Source organism: Mixophyes fleayi, chromosome 3, assembly GCF_038048845.1.
Source record: "Mixophyes fleayi isolate aMixFle1 chromosome 3, aMixFle1.hap1, whole genome shotgun sequence".
NCBI classification, from domain to species: Eukaryota; Metazoa; Chordata; class Amphibia; order Anura; family Limnodynastidae; genus Mixophyes; species Mixophyes fleayi.
In genome coordinates this window covers 292,074,411-292,094,973 of record NC_134404.1, presented here as the reverse complement: position 1 = coordinate 292,094,973, position 20,563 = coordinate 292,074,411, and the positions used below count along the sequence as shown (strand labels likewise).

The window sequence follows — 20,563 nt, the reverse complement described above, 5'->3', positions numbered from 1 at the left end:
GTACAACTTGCTGTACGCAGACCACTGACTTTCCTCACGTCTTCACGTCCATCAAGATTCTCGTGTTCATATTGTCTAATCCATAACCAGTTGCTGCTAGTCATAGACTTTCCTTTAGCATCCTCTCACCATCTGCTGATTCTCCTGTTCCGCTAGTCACCCTGCTATCAGAGGACCACTGTGTGTATACATGACTCTGGTAAGACTACATCTGGTGATATCCTGGGCAAAGACTCCTAGTGCCCGTGACACCTAAGCTGCCCACCCTCCAGTGTGTACTCTGAACGAGTGTTCAGCACAGCAGGGAACTTAGTCAGTAATCGCCATAGAAGGTTACTTCCCAAAAATGTGGAGAAAATGATGTTTAGAAAAATGAACTACATCTTCCACGAGGAAGGCCTTCACCATCCAAAACATCCAAGCACTGACTGTTCTCTAATAGCGGATTTAAGCGGCGATGAATTGATAGTCTGTGATGGTGACGTACACACTAATGAGGGTGAGGAAGAAGATCCAGATGATGACGATAACATCCTTTTAAAACTTTCTATTTAAGTCTAGGGTGCAATCTACCCCCAAAGAGGAAAGGGACTTGAGGCATTTCCATATCAGGTACCGTCTTGAAAGGCTGCTGTTTGGCCAATTTATCCTTAAGGGTAGGGTGTCATACACACAGTGACCCCAAAATGGCTTTCTCCATTTCAATTAATATTGTACAGTCTATAACGGCTGAATTTTTTGGTATTTTCGACAAGTGGAGGGGGGCCTATAGAGACAGAAAGCATACTGCCTTTTTCCATTTCTTTACATATTTAACTATAAGTGTAGGGTGTAATATACATCCAAAGACGATGGCTGCATTGCCAATATGCATAAATAGAAAGGAAGACAATTTGTTTTGTGTGTAGAATTAATGAAGGCCTACCTACCAGGAATTAAACTGTTTTTTTGATAATTTAATAGCTTTACAATTAGATTACTTATCCAAGAAACAGGTGGAGCACTAAATTTTGTTATTTTAGCCCCAAAAACATTGATTTTGCAACAACCAAACAAAACCAAACCCAAAACACGCAATGGCGGTTTTGCAAAACCAAAACCAAAACACGACGGTAATCCAGATCCAAAACCGCATACAAAACCAAAACACGGGGGTCAGTGACCATCTCTAGTCTAAATAGTTGCATAACCACCCATAGGGACAGGAGCTAAGCATCCTGCTTAGAATTCCTGACAAGAACATTTTATTTTTATCAGGTCTACAAATAGCTGAAATCATGCAATGAATAGTTCTGTAGATCAAGTTTACCTTTGTACCTTCAATAAAATTTTCCAGGTCTTTCCCTTCTGTGTCCAGGCTTGTACACCTTTGGGGAGTGGCACAAGTTACCAGCTTCTGTTTCACTGTATAAGTTGTGGTTTTTGTTACCTAGGACTCCAGCCCATTGCGGCCTTCAAGAAGAGATTGGACTCTTAGAGACAGAGATGGCCTTGAGCATTCCTGGAAGACGCCTTCACCCACTTATCAGCGCAGCTCAGGAACATATGAGCGCCCTATATCTGGGAGCTTGGCAAACAGGAGTAGGATTGTAAGGATTCTACTAGGATCACTTCAATTCTAATCCAGTAAATGCTAAACATGGATTAAAAACAAACGTAACATTATAAAATAGTTTAATAATCACTGTGAAATGTTTATATAAAAAATAGTGCAGCGCTTACTGGCTGTCTAATGTGTTTTCTCTAGTGTGTTTTATATACCCATTTATCGTCTATTTGTTGTCTCTTGTCCTGTGTCCTGGCCCTGCAAGTGAACTGATGTAACCTTACATTCAGGAGCACACTGGATGATGTCACAATGCACTGACTACAACAATGCTGGCTGGGCTAGCTGCTCGGTCATAGTTTACACAGCTAGAGGTGTTCATGCAGCAGCCATTTATTTTCTGTCTAAAATTTAACTTTTTCTAAAGACACTTATTCACAGTTTATCTATCTTCTCCAGTCCACCACATCATCGTCTTAACCATCTTGGTAAGATCCATTGGAGAGATCTCAAAGCACTTATTCTGGATTGCAGAGTCAGCAACAAGTTTGGGATTCCAAGAGGCCAGAGCTGTCTTATTTTGGTTGTACTCCTCTGCCTGGTGTAAAAAGTACCAGTTCCAGCTGCAGTGCTACTACAGGTATGCTGACCCCTTCCCGCTTGTTCCTCCCTAGATCTAAAATTCACTTCTGGTCTGGTGTAGAGTCCTTTGGACTTGGTTGTGATGGAAGGTACATCTTCCCTAGCCAAACATTAGTCCATTGACTAATGTTTGGCTAGAACTCCCTATTACTTGACTACTACCCCTAACCCCAATGTGCAGAAGATGTTTGTGTAGCCTTTAAATAAGAATAAACGCCATGTTCCGGATCATGCGGTAGAACCTAAGATGACCCTACCAAATTATGCCACTGTTTGGAAAGTCCCTGGTTAGGTATGTGTAGATATTACTGTGCTTGACGAGACTACGATAATATATGTTAATGAGAGTTTTATGTATCTTGACAAGGGGCCTGGAAGTATGTGGGTCAGCCCAAAGCTCCAATCCTTTTTTTTCTATATGTTCCAGTGAAATGTGGGGAACTTGTTCAAGGATTTCTCTTCCACTTCTGTTATGGAAAAATACAAGGACAAAGTCATATCAGAATATACTGATTTATTTTATACACACAGTACAGACCATTAAAATAAAAATGAGCAATGGCTATTAATTATACACCTTTTATAGCCTAAAACTACAATATAATTATGTTGATAACTACGTCATATAGGCTTTTTTTTTTTTACCAATAATATCACCCCATCGCCTGTAGCAAAATAGGCCTTACCACAACCTTACTTTTCTCCCATCATGAGGGGATACATTTTATTAGATAAGTGGAGATATAATACCATATCATATGTCAGCATATTAAGTATTGAGTAACTTCTGCCAAATAAAAAATTTGATTTATTAACTAATATACTATTAACCCTTATGTATCTTAAGTATAACATGTTTTAACTTCCATTTTTATCTGCATTGTTAAACAATGACTCTAGGGTCAGGAAGTAAGTTTATTATATATTTTCATGAAGTGGTTAATTGTTAACTGTTGGATTTCTCTTGATCAACACAATTAATAACTCTAGGCCCATAAGGATTGATAGAGCAGCTAGAGTATAATATTTGGCTAAGATGGAGGTGTGATTTTATGAACTGTGAAATGCACAATTCAGTTTCTAGGATGGCTGAGGTATGTCCTAAAGTGGATACTGCAGGGAAATTTTTTATTTTCCTTTCACTAACATTACTAGTCAAAGATAGCGATAGTTTTCAGTTTAAGCTACTCGGCAGGGGCATAACTGGAGAACTAATATGTTAATGGAACTTTTACAGGTTTCTAACATTCTGGAGATCTAGTGTGTACTTTACATATTGACATGGAAAAGCCTGATCTCCATAATCTGCTAACACTTAATTGTTGTCTCCAGATGCATCAAGCAGGTATGGGCGGTTTCCTAGGACCTCTTCAGTGGTGTTTCATTCTGATCTGACAATGGAGCATGAGAGAGAGAGGAGAACTGACTCCTCTATACATGGAATTCTAGATCATGAACATGGAAATAGTGATAATACACCTTCATGTAAGTATTTTGAATGATATGTTATATATTCTTGCAAAGTTTGTGTACACGTACATTTATGTTTTTGTTTTAAATTGTTGTAATAAAAATAGATCCCACATCATTCTTGATTTCTATCTCACAGATAATATTAGATTTTCTTTCACTTAACAATTCCCCTTCAAATGGCACCAAAATAAGACAAAATATTTAGGTATTTACATATCTAAACAATATAGTCAGCTTTTCCAAGCTAACTACCCAATACTACTATCTGAAATTAAATCTGATTTAGAGACCTGGAGTAAAAATCTCATCTCCTGGATAGGACGTATTAATTCAGTTAAAATGAACATTTTGCCCAGATTACTATATCGTTTTCAAGCCCTTCCCATATGCATCCCCCCTTATGTTTTCAAATTTTTGCAACATTATACCTCACAATTTATATGGGGCAGAAAGCGTCCAAGAGTCCGGCTCCTCGTCCTACAGAGATCAACGCGGGATGGGGGTTTTGGGGGTCCCCAATTTTAAAAACTATTTCTTGGCAGCGCAACTTGCCCAATGTATTTTTTTGGAATTCTTTGGGTTCCTCCAGAGTTTGGGTCTCTATTGAAGCCGAAAGCTTGGGTATTTGTTCCGCTTCCTCTCTCTTGTGGCTCCCTCGCACTAAACGCCCTCAGTCCGCTCTTTGTCACCCAGTTGTGTCACATTCGCTCTCTCTCTGGGATTGAGCAAACACAAAATTTAATCTCGCCCCAGCTCCTAGTCTAATCGTTCCTCTCTTTGATAACCCTGATTTTCCACCAGGTCGTATAATCTCGTTCTTTGATTATTTGAAAAAGAACGATGTTTATTATCTTAATGATGTCACAAAAGATACTTCTTTTCCCTCATTCGAAGACCTAAAAACTAAGTTCAATATCCCCAACACTTTTTTTCCCCAATATTTACAACTAAGAAATTTTCACTCCACCACTAAATTATCTTTAACAATCAGGCCGTTGAGTCACTTTTCCTCCGGCGATTTTCTACCAATGGCCTTATATCTTTGCTATACGGGGAGATGAGGGTCCCTGACTCAGACACCCAAGATTCCCATGAGCGAGCCTGGGCGGAGGATCTTGGAGATCCCTTAGATAGAGAGGATTGGGATGAAATAAAATCAAACACTGCCTCTAGCTCAGTCTGTGTGAAACTGAAAGAAAATGCCTATAAGCTTCTTTATCGATGGTACTTGGTCCCAACCAAATTACAAAAAATATATCCGGACTCATCCAACTCATGTTGGAGAGGATGTTCATTGAAAGGGTCCTTCCTCCATATCTGGTGGCAATGCCCCAAGCTTGTCCCATTTTGGTTGGAACTACGGAACTTTGCGTCTCAGATTCTACAGGTTGACATCCCGGTCTCTCCCAGATTTTTCCTTCTCCCACTTGGAATTCATCCGCTACCAAACAAAAATGTCCCGTCACATAGTTTCTGCTGCATTGTGTCAAATTGCCACTAATTGGAAACAACCCCCCCGCGCCTACTATGCAGACAATTATTAATAGGGTTTGGCACTTATACAAAATGGAGTGTATGACATGCATATTCCGTAATACTTCTAATTCATTTAATAAAGTCTGGTTGCCGTGGATATAATTTTTTCAAATTCAAACTCCTTTTGTCCTATGATTTCTCTACAACAATCCACTTGATACCCCTTCTTAACCCTTTACCTCTTTCATCCCTACCTCACCCTTCCCTCTTCGATCTTTTATCCTGCTTTTTCCTTCTTTTCTTCTATTGATGGCTTCCCGCACCGCCCCCTATTCTATCCTGTCCACCTTCTGCGGACTAACTTCTCTTTTCTGTTTCTTCTTCTTTCTATCTTCAAAGTAAAATTTGGTCAATGCCTTGATTCGTCTCTTTATGATATATACTGAATGTATTAGTCCCTGAATACGCATAACTTGACTGTATCATAACATGTCTTGGACTGATGCTTATTGTTGACCTTTGCAAAAATAAAATCTATAAAAAAAAAAAAAAATAGATCCCACATCACCATAGCTGTGAGCCAGGCAGCGGTGACTCCTGGTCAATTGATGGGGTGTAATGACATGAATATTCAGTCCACAGAATGTGTGCACAGATTTCTGTATCTTACCCCCACCATCACACATCTTCAGTCTGTCTGCTTCCATTGCAGAAGTCTTTCACCAGGCTCTTGACTGTGGGTCAAGTGGACCTTTTGGCTATCTAGGGTGAGGAGGGGCTTCACACTGCTGTGCCCCATCACTGATCCTCCTGTCAGTCACTAGTGTCCTAAGCAGGGAGGATTGAGTTACACTGTCTGACCCCCTTCATGTTTATCTTCCTAAATCAAGGCTGCCTAATCCTTTGTGGTGCTACTTCTGAAAGATTTTTCATCTCTTAAGCACAAAAATACTTTGGTCTTGAACATTCAATGGCTGCCTGAAGCTACGGCAGTCTGCTCTGTCAGGATCCTAACATCCCCATATTGGGAGTCCATGTGCAGTTCTCAGCTTTTCTTTCCAGGAAGCTTGGCAGTTTTGGCTACTCTTCAGGTCTTCATAAGTCATGGCAGCTGTTCTGTGTTGGCTTTTGGTTGTCTAAGCAATATCCACTTGTCTCCAGTTGACAGTCAAGCTCCTGGACTTGCATGGCTAGATTATTAAAAGGGCTAAGTCATCACGGAGGCCCAGGACAAGTGTAGAGGTTTATGGGATCAGTTTTCTAAGTCATAAGTCATTGATGCATCTTTCCTGGAAAATTATCTTCTATAGAAAATTCAGCTATTAGCTGTGCTTAAAGTGGTGACATGTAGTACAAAAAGCACAGCATAATCAGTTTAAATCTATTAAACAAACATTAATTCACTGAATATATATATATATATTTTTTTTATCCTTGCCATGCTGCTGGTAAACTATGGGGACTATGAACAACACTTGTTCTGTGGAGTAACACAGCATAACTGCAGTAACAACTTGTGTTTAACATGATGACTTAATGAAGGAAGCCATTGGGATATTCTGTCTTAAAGGTCTCTGAGTAGTGCATGTTGGTTCAACTTTCCCAGTCAGAGAAACCTTCCTTTTGTAGCAGTCCCATTGGTAACTGGTTACTATACATATTATCTCTTGGGATTTTGCGATTGTAACAGAATTGTGGTGACATTGCACATTTCACATCCTGACTCTGCTTTATATAAATTTCCCTTACTCTAAAAAGTGTTAAAATAGAAGTTATTCTTGTCCTAGGACAGCAATGCATTTGTGGCCACGGAGTCTTACTATAGCTAGCTGGCTTCCCAGGGCCGGTGCTAGGGTCATTGGCGCCCTAGGCGCACTGTCAAAATCGGTGCCGTGACACTGTCAGGCCGTGATGATGATGTCACGCCTGACAGTCAGTGAGTGGAGGAGAGGAGAAGGAGCTGAGAGGCAGCAGTGTTGATCAATAACCCCTTCCCCCCCTCCCCGTGGATTTATCTGAACGCTGTGCGACGGCCGTGGAAGGTATGGTCAGCGGTCGCCGCACAGTTTTAAAGTTATTTTATTTCTAAGGCGCCCTCCAGAGCCCGGCGCCCTATGCAACTGCCTAATGGGAGCCTGTGGCTTCCACTAGAACAGTATCTCATGCCTCTGTGGTCGGCTTATTTCAGGGTTTCTTTTTCAGTGTAAGGTCAGGGAATGGATGTGTATGAATAGATCCTCAGAAATCTTGTAATAACCTTCTGCACATAATATAAATTCACTGCATGTATGTCCTGTATCTGATTACATGCTAATGTTCCCAAATCTATTTTACTGCTCAACTTTATGTGAAGTACATAAGGTGCAATAAGTAACATGCTCCCTCTTTATACAAGCTGTGAATTTGCACCTATTGTGACACACCCATTGTATGTATCACTTTCTGTGCAGGTTTATACCTCCTGTTTGCCAGAGATATTTAATATAGTTGCCCTTTCGTTCCATAAATGACATGTAGAACTGCAAGCATTTAATGCTGTAGCCTAGGTGAAAAGGAGTTGAGTCAAAATACACCCCAGTATATTGCTCACACTACTCCTTTTTGACCCAAACAAGTGTGTCCTCTGGCTTGCCTTGTTTATTACTTGCCAGGGATCAGATGAGAAGCTGGTACATATTTTACTAGGTTATCATTGCAGCAATTCTTTGAGGTTCTCCTTTACCCTAAAACACAACCCTCTTATGTAGTCGGGAATGAAGGTGGTTAGGCTAAACCCTTTGTTCTCATGGGTAGACTCGGTTGCCAATAAGAATGCCCTCTGCAATTCCTTTTGTCTAAGGTATTTTTGGCCTGTACATTAATCAGAAACTGTTTCCTTCTGTGTCCGTATCCCAGACACACAGGATTCGAGAGCTTTGTGTTTTTTTGTGCATCTGGGTAACCTTAATGAGTCGTTGCCCAAAAAGTGTAATCCAATGTGCCTGCCACTTGTTTTGAGTTTAACCAAATCATTTTTGTCATATGCGATGTGGATGATCCAGGGCTTATTTACACTGGGTGCTCTGTTTCTTCCCACTTCCAAAAACATACTAGTAGGCTAATTGGCTGCTGACAAAATTAACCCAATGAGGCGGAGACTGATGTGGGACAAATATTTTCTGTATAGCGCTGTGGAATTGGTGTCGCTATATAAATGATGATGAAATGTTGATATCAGTTGTGGCCACCTACATTTGAGGCTAAACTTGATGGGTCCTGTTGTTTGTGTTGAGTTGTAGGAACTGTCAGTGTTTAGCAATGTTTTTGAGCTGGCAAACGGTCTGTACCCCAATATGTTTTGTGCTATGTTCACCACTTGGCCAGCACAACAAGCATGGTCGTAGGCTTCATTACCTGTTTACCATATACATTTTGTATGTGTTTAGCATTTAAGTTTCTAGTTTACCTGGTCATCTGGACCTGAACAATCTTAAACCTTCCTGTTGTTAGCATTTGTTTCAAATTTGTATGCTAAAGTTCTGCTTGTAACTTAATATACTTAACTGTAAAATATTTTTTGAAAATGCAGATCTTCAGGACAGAGTTTCTTCATGTGCACAGGGCGCACGACCAAAAGAAAACTGTCTAAGCACAGTTCAACTTAACACATCTATCAACCACCAGTTGCCTTCTCAGGGTTCCTCATTCAGAGATTCAAGCAGGAGTTTAAGACCAGTAGCTTCTACAGATTTGCGTTCTCCACAAAGGGACAACTCATTAGACTTTCGCAGTGCTACAAGTAGAAATGAAGCAGCTACAAGGATTACATCAGGAAGAATATCGTCTGTTCAGCAAAGACCTGCTAGTGACAATACAACCAATACTGAAGGCAGACGTACAACAAGGCATTTACTGTCTCGCCTTGCATCTAGCATGTCTTCCACCTTTTTCTCCAGGCGATCCAGCCAGGATTCCATAAACAGAAGGTCACCAGATGCAGAAGTAGCACACTCAAGTCTATGTAAAGCTTCTCCTCAGCCAAGCCCTGCCACACCTGGTAACATGGATACACCAGAAAATAGGCCTTCTGAACGATCTCGGGGATTTACATTTCTTAGGAGGCGGAGAAGGGGTCTGTCAACGGTGTCTCCAAATCAAAGTTCTGAATCAGAAGCTGAAAGCTACAGGTCAGAAGACTCTGAAATGAGGACTCCGGCATCATGGTTGCCTTCATCTCTTAGGAATAGGTGGACACGTCTCATTTCTAGGAGAAGACGGGAGGGAAGACATGAAACTGCCAGAGCATCATCTACCTCTGACTCAGGTAGGATACACAGTCCTTTAAGGAGGACAACTCAAACCTCAACATTAGGTGAAGCACAAACTGTTCCTCAACTAGCTGCAGCTTATGCCAACTTTACACCATTGTCTGCAGACTCCCCTAGTGGCGCTGCAAATACTGCTTCTATAGCAGATGCCATCTTCAGCAGGAGAAATTCAGGAATTTCAGACATGCTTCCCAGCTCCTTCTTACACTTCTCAGTGCCGGCTGCTCTAGGGAACTCCTTATCGGATAATGTCATGATAACTGTAGACCTTGTTCCCTCAGGTAGGACAAGTGATGGACAAGAAAGTGAAAAGTCTGAAAACTCAAGGGACCCTGAAAAACTTAAGAAAGCTCAAGAAAGGCAAGTTTTTATTTGTGGTTGCGGTGATTAAAGGACTTTCTCTTAAGCCAGACAGGACGAATAGGTCCTGGCCAGCACCATACAGTTTAAGAAAAGTTTCTCCAGGCCATTGACTATGGGCCTGATTCATTAAGGATCTTAAATGAAGAGGATTCTTATTTCAGTCTCCTGGACAAAACCATGTTACATTGCAAGGGGTGCAAATGAGTGTTCTGTTTTGCACATAAGTTAAATACTGACTGTTTTTTCATGTAGCACACAAATACTTGATAGCTTATTTGTACACTGAAATTTAAAGTTGATATGTGTGTGCTACATGAAAAAACAGTCAGTATTTAACTTATGTGCAAAACAGAATTCTAATTTGCACCCCTTGCAATGTAACATGATTTTGTCCAGGAGACTGAAATAAGAATCCTCTTCATTTAAGATCCTTAATGAATCAGGCCCTATAACCTTAAATGTTCTTATCTGTGTTCTTGCACAGGGGAATGTATCTTAGTCAGTTTTATGCTATCTGCATGTGGTGGCTATAAGCACAGTTGTCTACCTCTTTGCCCACACTTGTCATTTAGTCTTTATGATGCCTGGCCATGTTCTCCAGTAATGATGATCTAGGAGACTGCAAGCAATTAGACTAATGTTTACTCTTAAATTCCCAAAAGCCTCACATGTTAAACCTTGACTATATACTGATCTAAGAGGATATTTGAGCTTTGTTTCCTATAAAAATGTTGCATGCCTCTGTTGCCCTTTTTAGACATTTGTTCCCAACTCTGTATGGTCCTTTGTCCATGTGCTGCTCAAAAACCAGGAGACTCGTACACTACCAGACTAAAAGCAAGAGCCTAACACACTAGTGTAAAATGTCAAAAACACTATTTGAGAGCTTAATGTATTTCTCTGATTAGGTCCTGGTGGTGGGGTGGTTTATGTATGTGTTTGCATAAATATTGGCAAGTTGTGTATTACAACATAGATAGATTTGATTTTTTTTTTTAGCCTCCATCTGAAGGACTGGGAAGAGGAGGAAGGTGACTTGTGTAAATTCTGCCTGACTGGAATGTCCACTCCAACAGATCCCTTTCTTGAGCCATGTAAATGCTCTGGGAGTCTGCAATATATACACCAAGACTGTATGAAGAAATGGTTACATACTAAGATCAGTTCTGGTAAGTGCTGGATTGTTGCCTCTGACTTGCTTGCATACACTAAAATCTGGAATTGATCCCCCCCAGAATAAAGATATTGATAGTTTTAAGTCTTCTGTATCGTCCAAAATATATTCTACCCATATGCCCCTTTCTTAAGTAAGACACTGAACAATTGTCAGATGTGGTTTCTAAATGGCTTGGAAAAACTAAACTGTTTCTTCTGATTTAATCTAAATGTCTACTTCTGAGCAATAAATCATTCAGATTAGCATGTGCCATACTATACCATATGTTCTATCTAATGTAAAACTGTCAGGGCCGACTTCTCAGCCAAGCTGCCTTCAAGATCCAGACTCCAGATGACATCTATTTATCTTAAATGATAAAAGCTTAAGCCCCAATGTTGGGTCTGTCACAAATGTTAGACATGGCCAGTTCCTAACACAAGCCAGTCCAGGGCTGAGAGTGTGGGAGTTGAAGGACTTGGTGGCTGTGGACTAGGTTTGCTAGAAGTCCTGTTTTTCTTACAAATGTTTCCTGCTTGGATGTAAAGTGTAAATCTGGTTCATTTCTCTGCATTCACTGAAATTGCCAATTTAGTATAGAAAATTGGAAGGAGGAAATTAGCCTGGTCAAAATGGCTTGACTAATGAGCAGTATGCTCTTTAGCCCAGGTTATTACTGACAAATAACGTGTGAGTGACTTTCTGGTTTTTGTTTGATCTATTTCAGGTTCTAGTCTAGAAACTATAACTACATGCGAATTGTGTAAGGAGAAGCTGGAGCTGAACCTGGAGGATTTTGACATTAAAAAACTTTACCGGGCGCCCGCAAATGAGAGAGTAAGTAACTCCTGGATGCAACGCTGCCTTGTCCTCATCAGGAGAATGTTCAATAGACGTCATTGAACGTATTAGATAAGGAACAAATAAAAGTTCTTTTTATGCTCTTAATTATTTATTTTTTTTTATTTTTTTTTAATAAACTTTTCATTCACCTCCTTTAAATGTTTGTCTGGTAATGACTTTCCATGTTCTCAGAGTGATACATACCATATAATCCATTCATGTTGTGATATTCAGAAAACCCACTCATTTCATTACCCTTCTAGCTGCGCCTTATTCCAAATCTCTGTTTTTTTATCTATAATTTTGGGAATTCTAGTGGGTATTTCCAAGAGAATCGGGCTGCATTCCCCACCCTTTCCCCCATCCTATATGAGCGCAGGAAGGACACCTACTTTATGATACATAAAATAGGCTGCAAATGGTATTATGTTATGTGTCGGAGAGCAGCCTCTGCTATCTTCCAGATCTGACAACTTATCAAATAATCAAACCGGCAAACAGTAGTTTACTGTAATGGACACCCAGGATTCCAGCCTAAATCTTGCGCTCACCGATCCCTTAGTTTAAAATCAACTCGTGCCTTCCCCAAAACAGGCACACACTTCCACACCTCTTCCCAACTGCCACCATGTATGTATAAGGCTCATAACAAACCTCTGACATAATTACCCAATTGCACACACTCTGCGCTCTGATAGGTAAGAGTTTACATTCCCCACATTGGAATTTAAAGGGTTAACACAGCCATGCAGTCAACCTCTTCTAAACAGGCAGGGAATTTGTTTAGAGCAATAAGGATAGTACTTAAATTTAACATATAAAATAGGTACAATGCTTACAGGTTATAAAAACAATTAATAAAAGATTATATAACATAAGCAAAACATGTAAAATAAAAGGATAGTTTGAGTATAAACTTGCATACGAGTTGTATAATCTGCCCCAAGGGAAATTGGCTTGGAAAATGGACAGCTTGTCAATGTTGATTTCCCAAAAGTTTGACCATATCTTCTAAGTGGTTTCCTTTTTTTGTGCCGGTAAGAAAAAACAGGACGGTTTCTCAGACCTCAGGAGGAGTAGCTTTATCAAAGGGATTATCATAAACAGAAGTATTTGATACGAACGAGTCAACCTACAGGAGGGGGTAGTATTGGGGACATCAATGGTGTAACCAAGGGGCCCAGATTTGATAAAACTTATCGTCTTTATTGCGGAGGTGGAAAAGTGATTTTTTCCATGCTAGCAATGAACTAGACATAAGACTTTAGAGAAGAGACGCGGGGAGGTGCTGCACTTTTCCAGGATTTGGCTATCAGGCACCTAGCGGCCGCCAAAACGTGCAAAGCCAATTTTGCAGAGGGGACATCAGCATCTTGTATAGGGTAGCAAAGGAGGAAGGACCAAGGATCCTTCTGGATAGGGAATTGAAGAAGGGAGGAAAGGAGAGAAGCTACTCTATCCCAGAAGGAGGAGATGACAAGGCAAGACCACCAGATGTGAAAGAAGGTACCTCTATGGCTGCAATCCCGCCAACAGGCCGGGGAGGTAGTTGGGTACATTTTAACTAGTCTGTCGGGCGTAAGGTACCATCTGTAGAGAATCTTGTATGCATTCTCCTTAACTAGACTGGAGATGGAACTAGAGGCTACATTCGATCTGATGGTCTCCCAGCAGTCCTCCTCCGGGAAGGGACCCAAATCTCTCTCCCACTTCCTCTCGTGACTACTCCCGGAGACCAACAATTTGTCTAGAAGCAGATTATAGATTGAGGAGATCATGCCTCTCCGAAGCGGTGAGGAGAGACAGAGGGACTCAAAGGATGATATCAATGGAGGTGAGTTGCCCGACAGGAGAGAGAGAACGAAATGCCTGATTTGAAAGTATTGGTAGAATGGCGGGTTTAGTGTGGGAAATTTGGAGCGGAGGGCATCAAAGGTTATAATACCTCCTTGATCTAGGAGGTCCCCGGCAAATCGAATACCCGCGCCGGTCCATGATAGAAAGAAGGACCGAATTCCACCTGGGGCATGATATTCAATGAAGTTGAGGACACAGAGAGATGGCTTTTACAGGTCTCCCAGAGCCGGGCAGCAAATAGAAGGGTAGGGAATCTCTTGATCCGTGCAAGCCTAGACTGCTTAGGCAGGCCCCAGATACTAGATAGGTTTGGTAGGGAGAGGTAAGCTGCTTCTATATCCGCCCATGCGTGAGAGGCCGGAGGAGCAAAGGAGGTGACAATGGAACTAAGGTGGGCTGCCCAGCAATATGCTTTCAGATCCGGAAAGCCCCTACCTCCGCATTTTGTAGGTTTCTTAAGCTGGGTTAGTCGGACCCTGGGAGCCCTACCCCGCCAGACAAATTTAACTAAGTGTCGCTGCATAGCAATTAATTCAGAGATGGGGACCCTAACGGGGAGTGTCTGGAATAGATAGAGGAGTGGGGGGAGAACAGACATTTTAACGGCGATGATCCTGCCCAGCCACGAGATAATTAGGGGTCTCCAGGAGAAGATGTCAGATTTAAGTTTGAGGAATAGAGCCGGGTAATTCTCCTGGTAGAGGGACTCATAGGTGGTGTGGTTTCCTTTTTTAAAGACACTTTCCACCTTTTCCCTTCTACTGGGATGTTGTCTCTAGGGGAGGCCTGTGAGTTTTACAACCACAATTTATATCTTCCCTGTTTAATCTCCAATGCTAAAATGTAACACTTTCCTGGGGACTGTCACACAGACCCATTCTTATGATTTGTAAATTTGTATTGGATTTATTAATCTACGGATACCAAACAAAGGTTAAGTGTATTATTTGAGTTGATACTCATTTTCTGTCATTCCCTGCAAGACATAGCATTATTACGTATGGTATGCCCTTCCTCATCCTATTGTCACATTTCAATGCAGAAAATCACAGCTAAGAAGCCCGGAATATGGTGAAATACACAATATTTCTTTTGCACATACAGTTAGGGGACACTGCTCACCATGGGTTATAGAGAGAGCTGTGTGGAGTTAGGCACTAAAAAGACCTCTTTGGCCTGCTCCTTTCCCCTTTATGCCCCCTCTCACCAGAGATATCCGTTTTTATTTTAGTGCCACTGGAGTAGGCACGTATTGCTTTCACTTAGATTTTATTTTATTTAATTTTTTTTTCTTTCTGACTGCAGTGTTCGTGAACACTGCAGCAGGGAGGGAGAGCGCAGACAGAGCTTAAAGCCATAGTTTCCCCTCCAACTTACGCTGAACACTAAAATAGGCTGCCGGGCAGAAGTGATTACTCTGTCACTTAGACAGTGACCAGGGACACAAACGCTGGACCAGGACAGCATGTCAGACCGCACCAGGAGCCTCGGCAGCAGCTCCAGTATCCCATTTCCAGGTGGGATGAGATGGAGCTGACGGCAGACTCTGCCTACACCTGCGCACCACAGCAATGTTGAGGACAGACAGCAGGGGATGCCAGGTACCAAGTTGTGGGGAGTTCACTGGCAGGGAGCTCTGGGCATACAGATACAACCAGTTTTTCTGTGACTGATACAGGCGCCGTTTTGTAAACGTGAGGAGGTGTTTTTAGTAGAGATGAGCGCACTCGGATTTCGTGAATCCGAGCCCACCCGAACGTTTCCGATCCGAGCCGGATCCGAGACAGATCCGGGTATTGGCGCCAAATGAAAACCTGAAACCGAGGCTCGGAGTCATAATCCCGCTGTCAGATCTCGCGATACTCGGATCCTATAAATTCCCCGCTAGTCGCCGCCATCTTCACTCTGGCATTGATCAGGGTAGAGGTAGGGTGTGTTAGGTGGTCCTCTGTCCTGGTAGATGTCGTGCTGTGCTGTTTAGTTCTGTGCTGTGCTGTGTGCTGTGCTCTGTCAATTTTGAGTTCAGTGGTGCTGCTGGGTCCTGTGCTGTGTCCTGTTCAGTCCAGTGGTGCTGTGTCCTGTGCTCTGTCCTTCTAAGGGCATAGTTAATTCCCCATTATTCCCCATTTTTCAAAAAATAAAAAAAAAGTTATAAAAAAATATGCAAAAAAGTAATTAAAAAAAAAATTAATTACAACAAAATTTGCAAAACCAATCCTGCAGTATAAGTCCATTGGTACTGCAATATTACCAAGTTCACACATTCAGCAGTAAAAGTCCAGTGGTACTGCAATATTACCAAGTTCACACATTCTGCAGTATCTTGTGCTACATATAATGGAGACCAAAAATTTGGAGGATAAAGTAGGGAAAGATCAAGACCCACTTCCTCCTAATGCTGAAGCTGCTGCCACTAGTCATGACATAGACGATGAAATGCCATCAACGTCGTCTTCCAAGCCCGATGCCCAATCTCCTAGTACAGGGCATGTAAAATCCAAAAAGCCCAAGTTAAGTAAAAGTAGCAAAAAGAGAAACTTAAAATCATCTGCGGAGAACCGTAAAGTTGCCAATATGCCATTTAAGACACGCAGTGGCAAGGAACGGATTAGCCCCTGGCCCGTGTTCATGACTAGTGGTTCAGCTTCACCCAAGGAACTAAGCCCTCCTCCTCCGCCCCCTACAAAAAATTTAAGAGAGTTATGCTGTCAGCAACAACACAGCAAACAACTCTGCCTTCTAAAGAGACATTATCACAAATCCCCAAGGCGAGTCCAAGGGTGTTGGTGGTTGTCAAGCCTGACCTTCCCATCACTGTACGGGAGAGGTGGCTCAGGAGGAGGCTATTGATGTAGCTGGCGGTGTGGAGGAACTTGATGATGCTGATGTGGTTATTGTAAATGAGGCAGCAGTGGGGGAAACAGCTGATGTCCATGGAATTAAAAAGCCCATTGTCATGCCGGGTCAGAAGACCAAAAAATGCACCTCTTCGGTCTGGAGTTATTTCTATCCCAATCCGGACAACAATTGTATTGCCATATGTAGCTTATGTAAAGCTCAAATAAGCAGGGGTAAGGATCTTGCCCACCTAGGGACATCCTCCCTTATACGTCACCTGAATAACCTTCATAGTTCTGTGGTTAGTTCAGGAACTGGGGCTAGGACCGTCATCGGTACAGGGACACCTAAATCCTGTGGTCCAGTTGGATACACACCAGCAACACCCTTATCGTCAACTTCCTCCACGATCTCCATCAGATTCAGTCCTGCAGCCCAAGTCAGCAGCCAGACTGAGTCCTCTTCAATACGGGATTCATCCGAGGAATCCTGCAGCGGTACGCCTACTACTGCCACTGCTGCTGTTGTTAGTCGGTCATCTTCCCAGAGGGGAAGTCGTAAGACCGCTAAGTCTTTCACAAAACAATTGACCACCCAACAGTCGTTTGCCATGACCACAAAATACGATAGTAGTCACCCTATTGCAAAGCGTATAACTGCGGCTGTAACTGCTATGTTGGTGTTAGACGTGCTCCCGGTGTAGGCCATCAGTGGAGTGGGATTTAGAGGGTTGATGGAGGTATTGTGTCCCCGGTACCAAATCCCGTCGAGATTCCACTTCACTAGGCAGGCTATACCAAAAATGTACAGAGAAGTACGATCAAGTGTCCTCAGTGCTCTAAAAAATGCGGTTGTACCCACTGTCCACTTAACCAAGGACATGTGGACAAGTGGTTCTGGGCAAACGAAGGACTATATGACTGTGACAGCCCACTGGGTAGATGCATCCCCTTCCGCAGCAACAGCAACATCAGTAGCAGCATCTACAAAACGGCTCCTAGTGCAAAGGCAGGCAACATTGTGTATTACAGGCTTTAATAAAAGGCACAGCGCTGACAACATATTAGAGAAACTGAGGGAAATTATCTCCCAGTGGCTTACCCCACTTAGACTCTCATGGGGATTTGTGGTGTCAGACAATGTCAGTAACATTGTGCGGGCATTAAATATGGGCAATTTCCAGCACGTCCCATGTTTTGCCCACACCGTTAATTTGGTGGTGCAGCATTACCTCAAGAGTGACAGGGGTGTGCAGGAGATGCTTGCGGTGGCGCGCAAAATTGCTGGACACTTTCGGCATTCAGCCAGTGCCTACCACAGACTAGAGGCACATCAAAAACCATAAACCTGCCCTGCCATCACCTCAAACAAGAGGTTGTGACGCGCTGGGACTCCACCCTCTATATGCTGCAGAGGATGGAGGAGCAGCAAAAGGCCATTCAGGCCTACACAGCCACCTACGACATAGGCAAAGGAGTGGGGATGCGCCTGAGTCAAGCGCAGTGGAGACTGATTTCCGTGTTGTGCAAGGTTCTCCAGCCATTTGACACAAGTCTACTGCGGTGCAAAGACCTGCTGGTCAGGAGATTGTCCTCTGAAGAGGACGGTGAAATGCCAACAGCTCCACCCTCATTTACTTCCACATCTATGGCTGCGAGGAAAAAGCTCAGTTTTCCTAAAAGACCCGCTGGTGGGGATGCTGATAACATCTGGTCCGGACTGAAGGACCTGCCAACCATTGCAGACATGTCTACTGTCGCTGCATTGGGTGCTGTCACAATTGAAAAAATGGTGGAGGATTATTTTGCTGACACCATCCAAATAGACATGTCAGACAGTCCATATTGTTACTGGCAGGAAAAAAAGGCAATTTGGAAGCTCCTGTACAAACTGGCTCTATTTTACCTGAGTTGTCCCCCCTCCAGTGTGTACTCGGAAAGAGTTTTTAGTGCAGCGGGGAACCTGGTCAGTGAGCGGCGAAGGAGGTTGCTTCCTCACAACATTGAAAAAATGATGTTTATAAAAATGAATAATCAATTCCTCAATGAAGTACAGCACTGCCCTCCAGATAGTACAGAGTGACCTGTGGTTGTGGAGTCCAGCGGGGACGAATTGATAATGTGTGAGGAGGAGGAAGTACACACTGTAGGGGGAGAGGAATCAGAGGTTGAGGATGAGGACGACATCTTTCCTCAGTAGAGCCTGTTTAGTTAGTACAGGGAGAGATGAATTGTTTTTTTGGTGTGGGGGCCCAAACAAACCAATCATTTCAGCCACAGTTGTTTGGTAGGCCCTGTCGCTGAGATGATTGGTTTGTTAAAGTGTGCATGTCCTATTTCAACAACATAAGGGTGGGTGGGAGGGCCCAAGGACAATTCCATCTTGCAACTCTTTTTTTGGCATTATGTGACCATTCAACAGTCGTTTGCCATGTTCAAAAAGTAAAACAAAATGTGAACAAATTCAAAAAATTAAACCAAAAGTAAAATGCCCTGTCATAATTTAAAACAAGAGGTATTGACGTGCTAGAACTACTGTAGTGTTTATATGTTATAAACACTACACTTGGAAGTTGGAGGAGGTATTGTGGCCCCGGTACCAAATTTAGTACCGGGGCCACTCCACTACGCAGTCCATAAACTTTTTTGGTTGAATTCAGACCCGTGGAGGGTTTTTTAATTATATTGTGGCCCCGGTAAAAAATTGTGTACCGGGGCCACCCCACTACGCAGTCCATAAACTTTTTTGGTTGAATTCAGACCCGTGGAGGGTTTTTTAATTATACTGTGGCCCCGGTAAAAAATTGTGTACCGGGGCCACTCAACTACGCAGTCCATAAACTTTTTTGGTTGAATTCAGACTCGTGGAGGGTTTTTTAATTATATTGTGGCCCCGGTAAAAAATTGTGTACCAGGGCCACCCCACTATGCAGTTCATAAACTTTTTTGGTGGAATTCAGACCCGTGGAGGGTTTTTTAATTATATTGTGGTGACCACTCCTCTACGCAGTCCAGGTACAATTTTTGGTGTAATTAAGACCAGTTGATGGTTTTCTTATTATATTGTAGGGACCACTCCTCTACGCAGTCCAGATACAATTTTTGGTGTAATTAAGACCAGTTGATGCCGGTTTTCTTATTATATTGTGGGGACCACTCCTCTACGCAGTCCAGGTACAATTTTTGGTGTAATTAAGACCAGTTGATACCAGTTTTCTTATTATATTGTGGGGACCACTCCTCTACGCAGTCCAGGTACAATTTTTGGTGGGATTCAGACCATTTGAGGGCTTTTAAATTATATTGTGGTGACCACTCCTCTACGCAGTCCAGGTAGTTTTTGGCGTAATTAAGACCAGTTGATGGTTTTCTTATTATATTGTGGGGACCACTCCACTACGCAGTCCAGAAATATACCTCGTTGCAACATTTTGGACTAATAACAATATTGTGAGGTGTTCAGAATACACTGTAAATTAGTGGAAATGATTGTTATTGAATGTTATTGAGGTTAATAATAGCGTAGGAGTGAAAATAAGCCCAAAAACTTGATTTTTGAACTTTTTATGCTTTTTTAAAAAAAAAAATTGAATCCAAAACCTTTCGGCAGGTGTTTTGCAAAACAAATCCGAACCCAAAACCTCAAGCAAATCCGAATCCAAAACACAAAACACGAGACACCAAAAGTCGCCGGTGAACCTGACATTCTCCGACAGCTTGCTGATAGGCAACTTGCCTACTTTACCCATATTTGTACCAGTGTACATACCTTGACAAACTTTGGGACAGACTGGATTAAATTGCATTCTATGGAGGGCAATCCAACTCCCAACTTAAACACCAATATAAACACAAGTTGTTTATTAAAATAGGCAAAATGGTCACTGCTGTTTTCAAACCCAGGACCACTAAGGGTCAGAATGTAAATTGTAAAGCGCTACGGAATTTGCTGGCGCTATATAAATAAATGTTGATGATGATGAATGGTTTCTCCAGTTACCTATTCAGTAACAAAATACCAACTTCAATTCCGAATCGATGAAGGAACCGGCTAAAGAAGACA

The 20,563-nt window shown here is 42.2% G+C and overlaps 1 protein-coding gene across 1 annotated transcript; it reads left to right on the top strand.

Annotated features, from left to right (window-relative positions):
- Nucleotides 1–2,101: 2,101 nt before the first annotated feature.
- LOC142144681 (E3 ubiquitin-protein ligase MARCHF7-like) lies at nucleotides 2,102–11,911 on the top strand. The gene is made up of 6 exons (XM_075203803.1): nucleotides 2,102–2,186; nucleotides 3,521–3,673; nucleotides 8,706–9,440; nucleotides 9,726–9,804; nucleotides 10,807–10,976; nucleotides 11,691–11,911. Exons 2-6 carry the CDS (start codon nucleotides 3,586–3,588, stop codon nucleotides 11,864–11,866), a joined length of 1,248 nt encoding a protein of 415 aa, XP_075059904.1. The 5' UTR covers nucleotides 2,102–2,186; nucleotides 3,521–3,585; the 3' UTR covers nucleotides 11,867–11,911.
- Nucleotides 11,912–20,563: the final 8,652 nt, after the last annotated feature.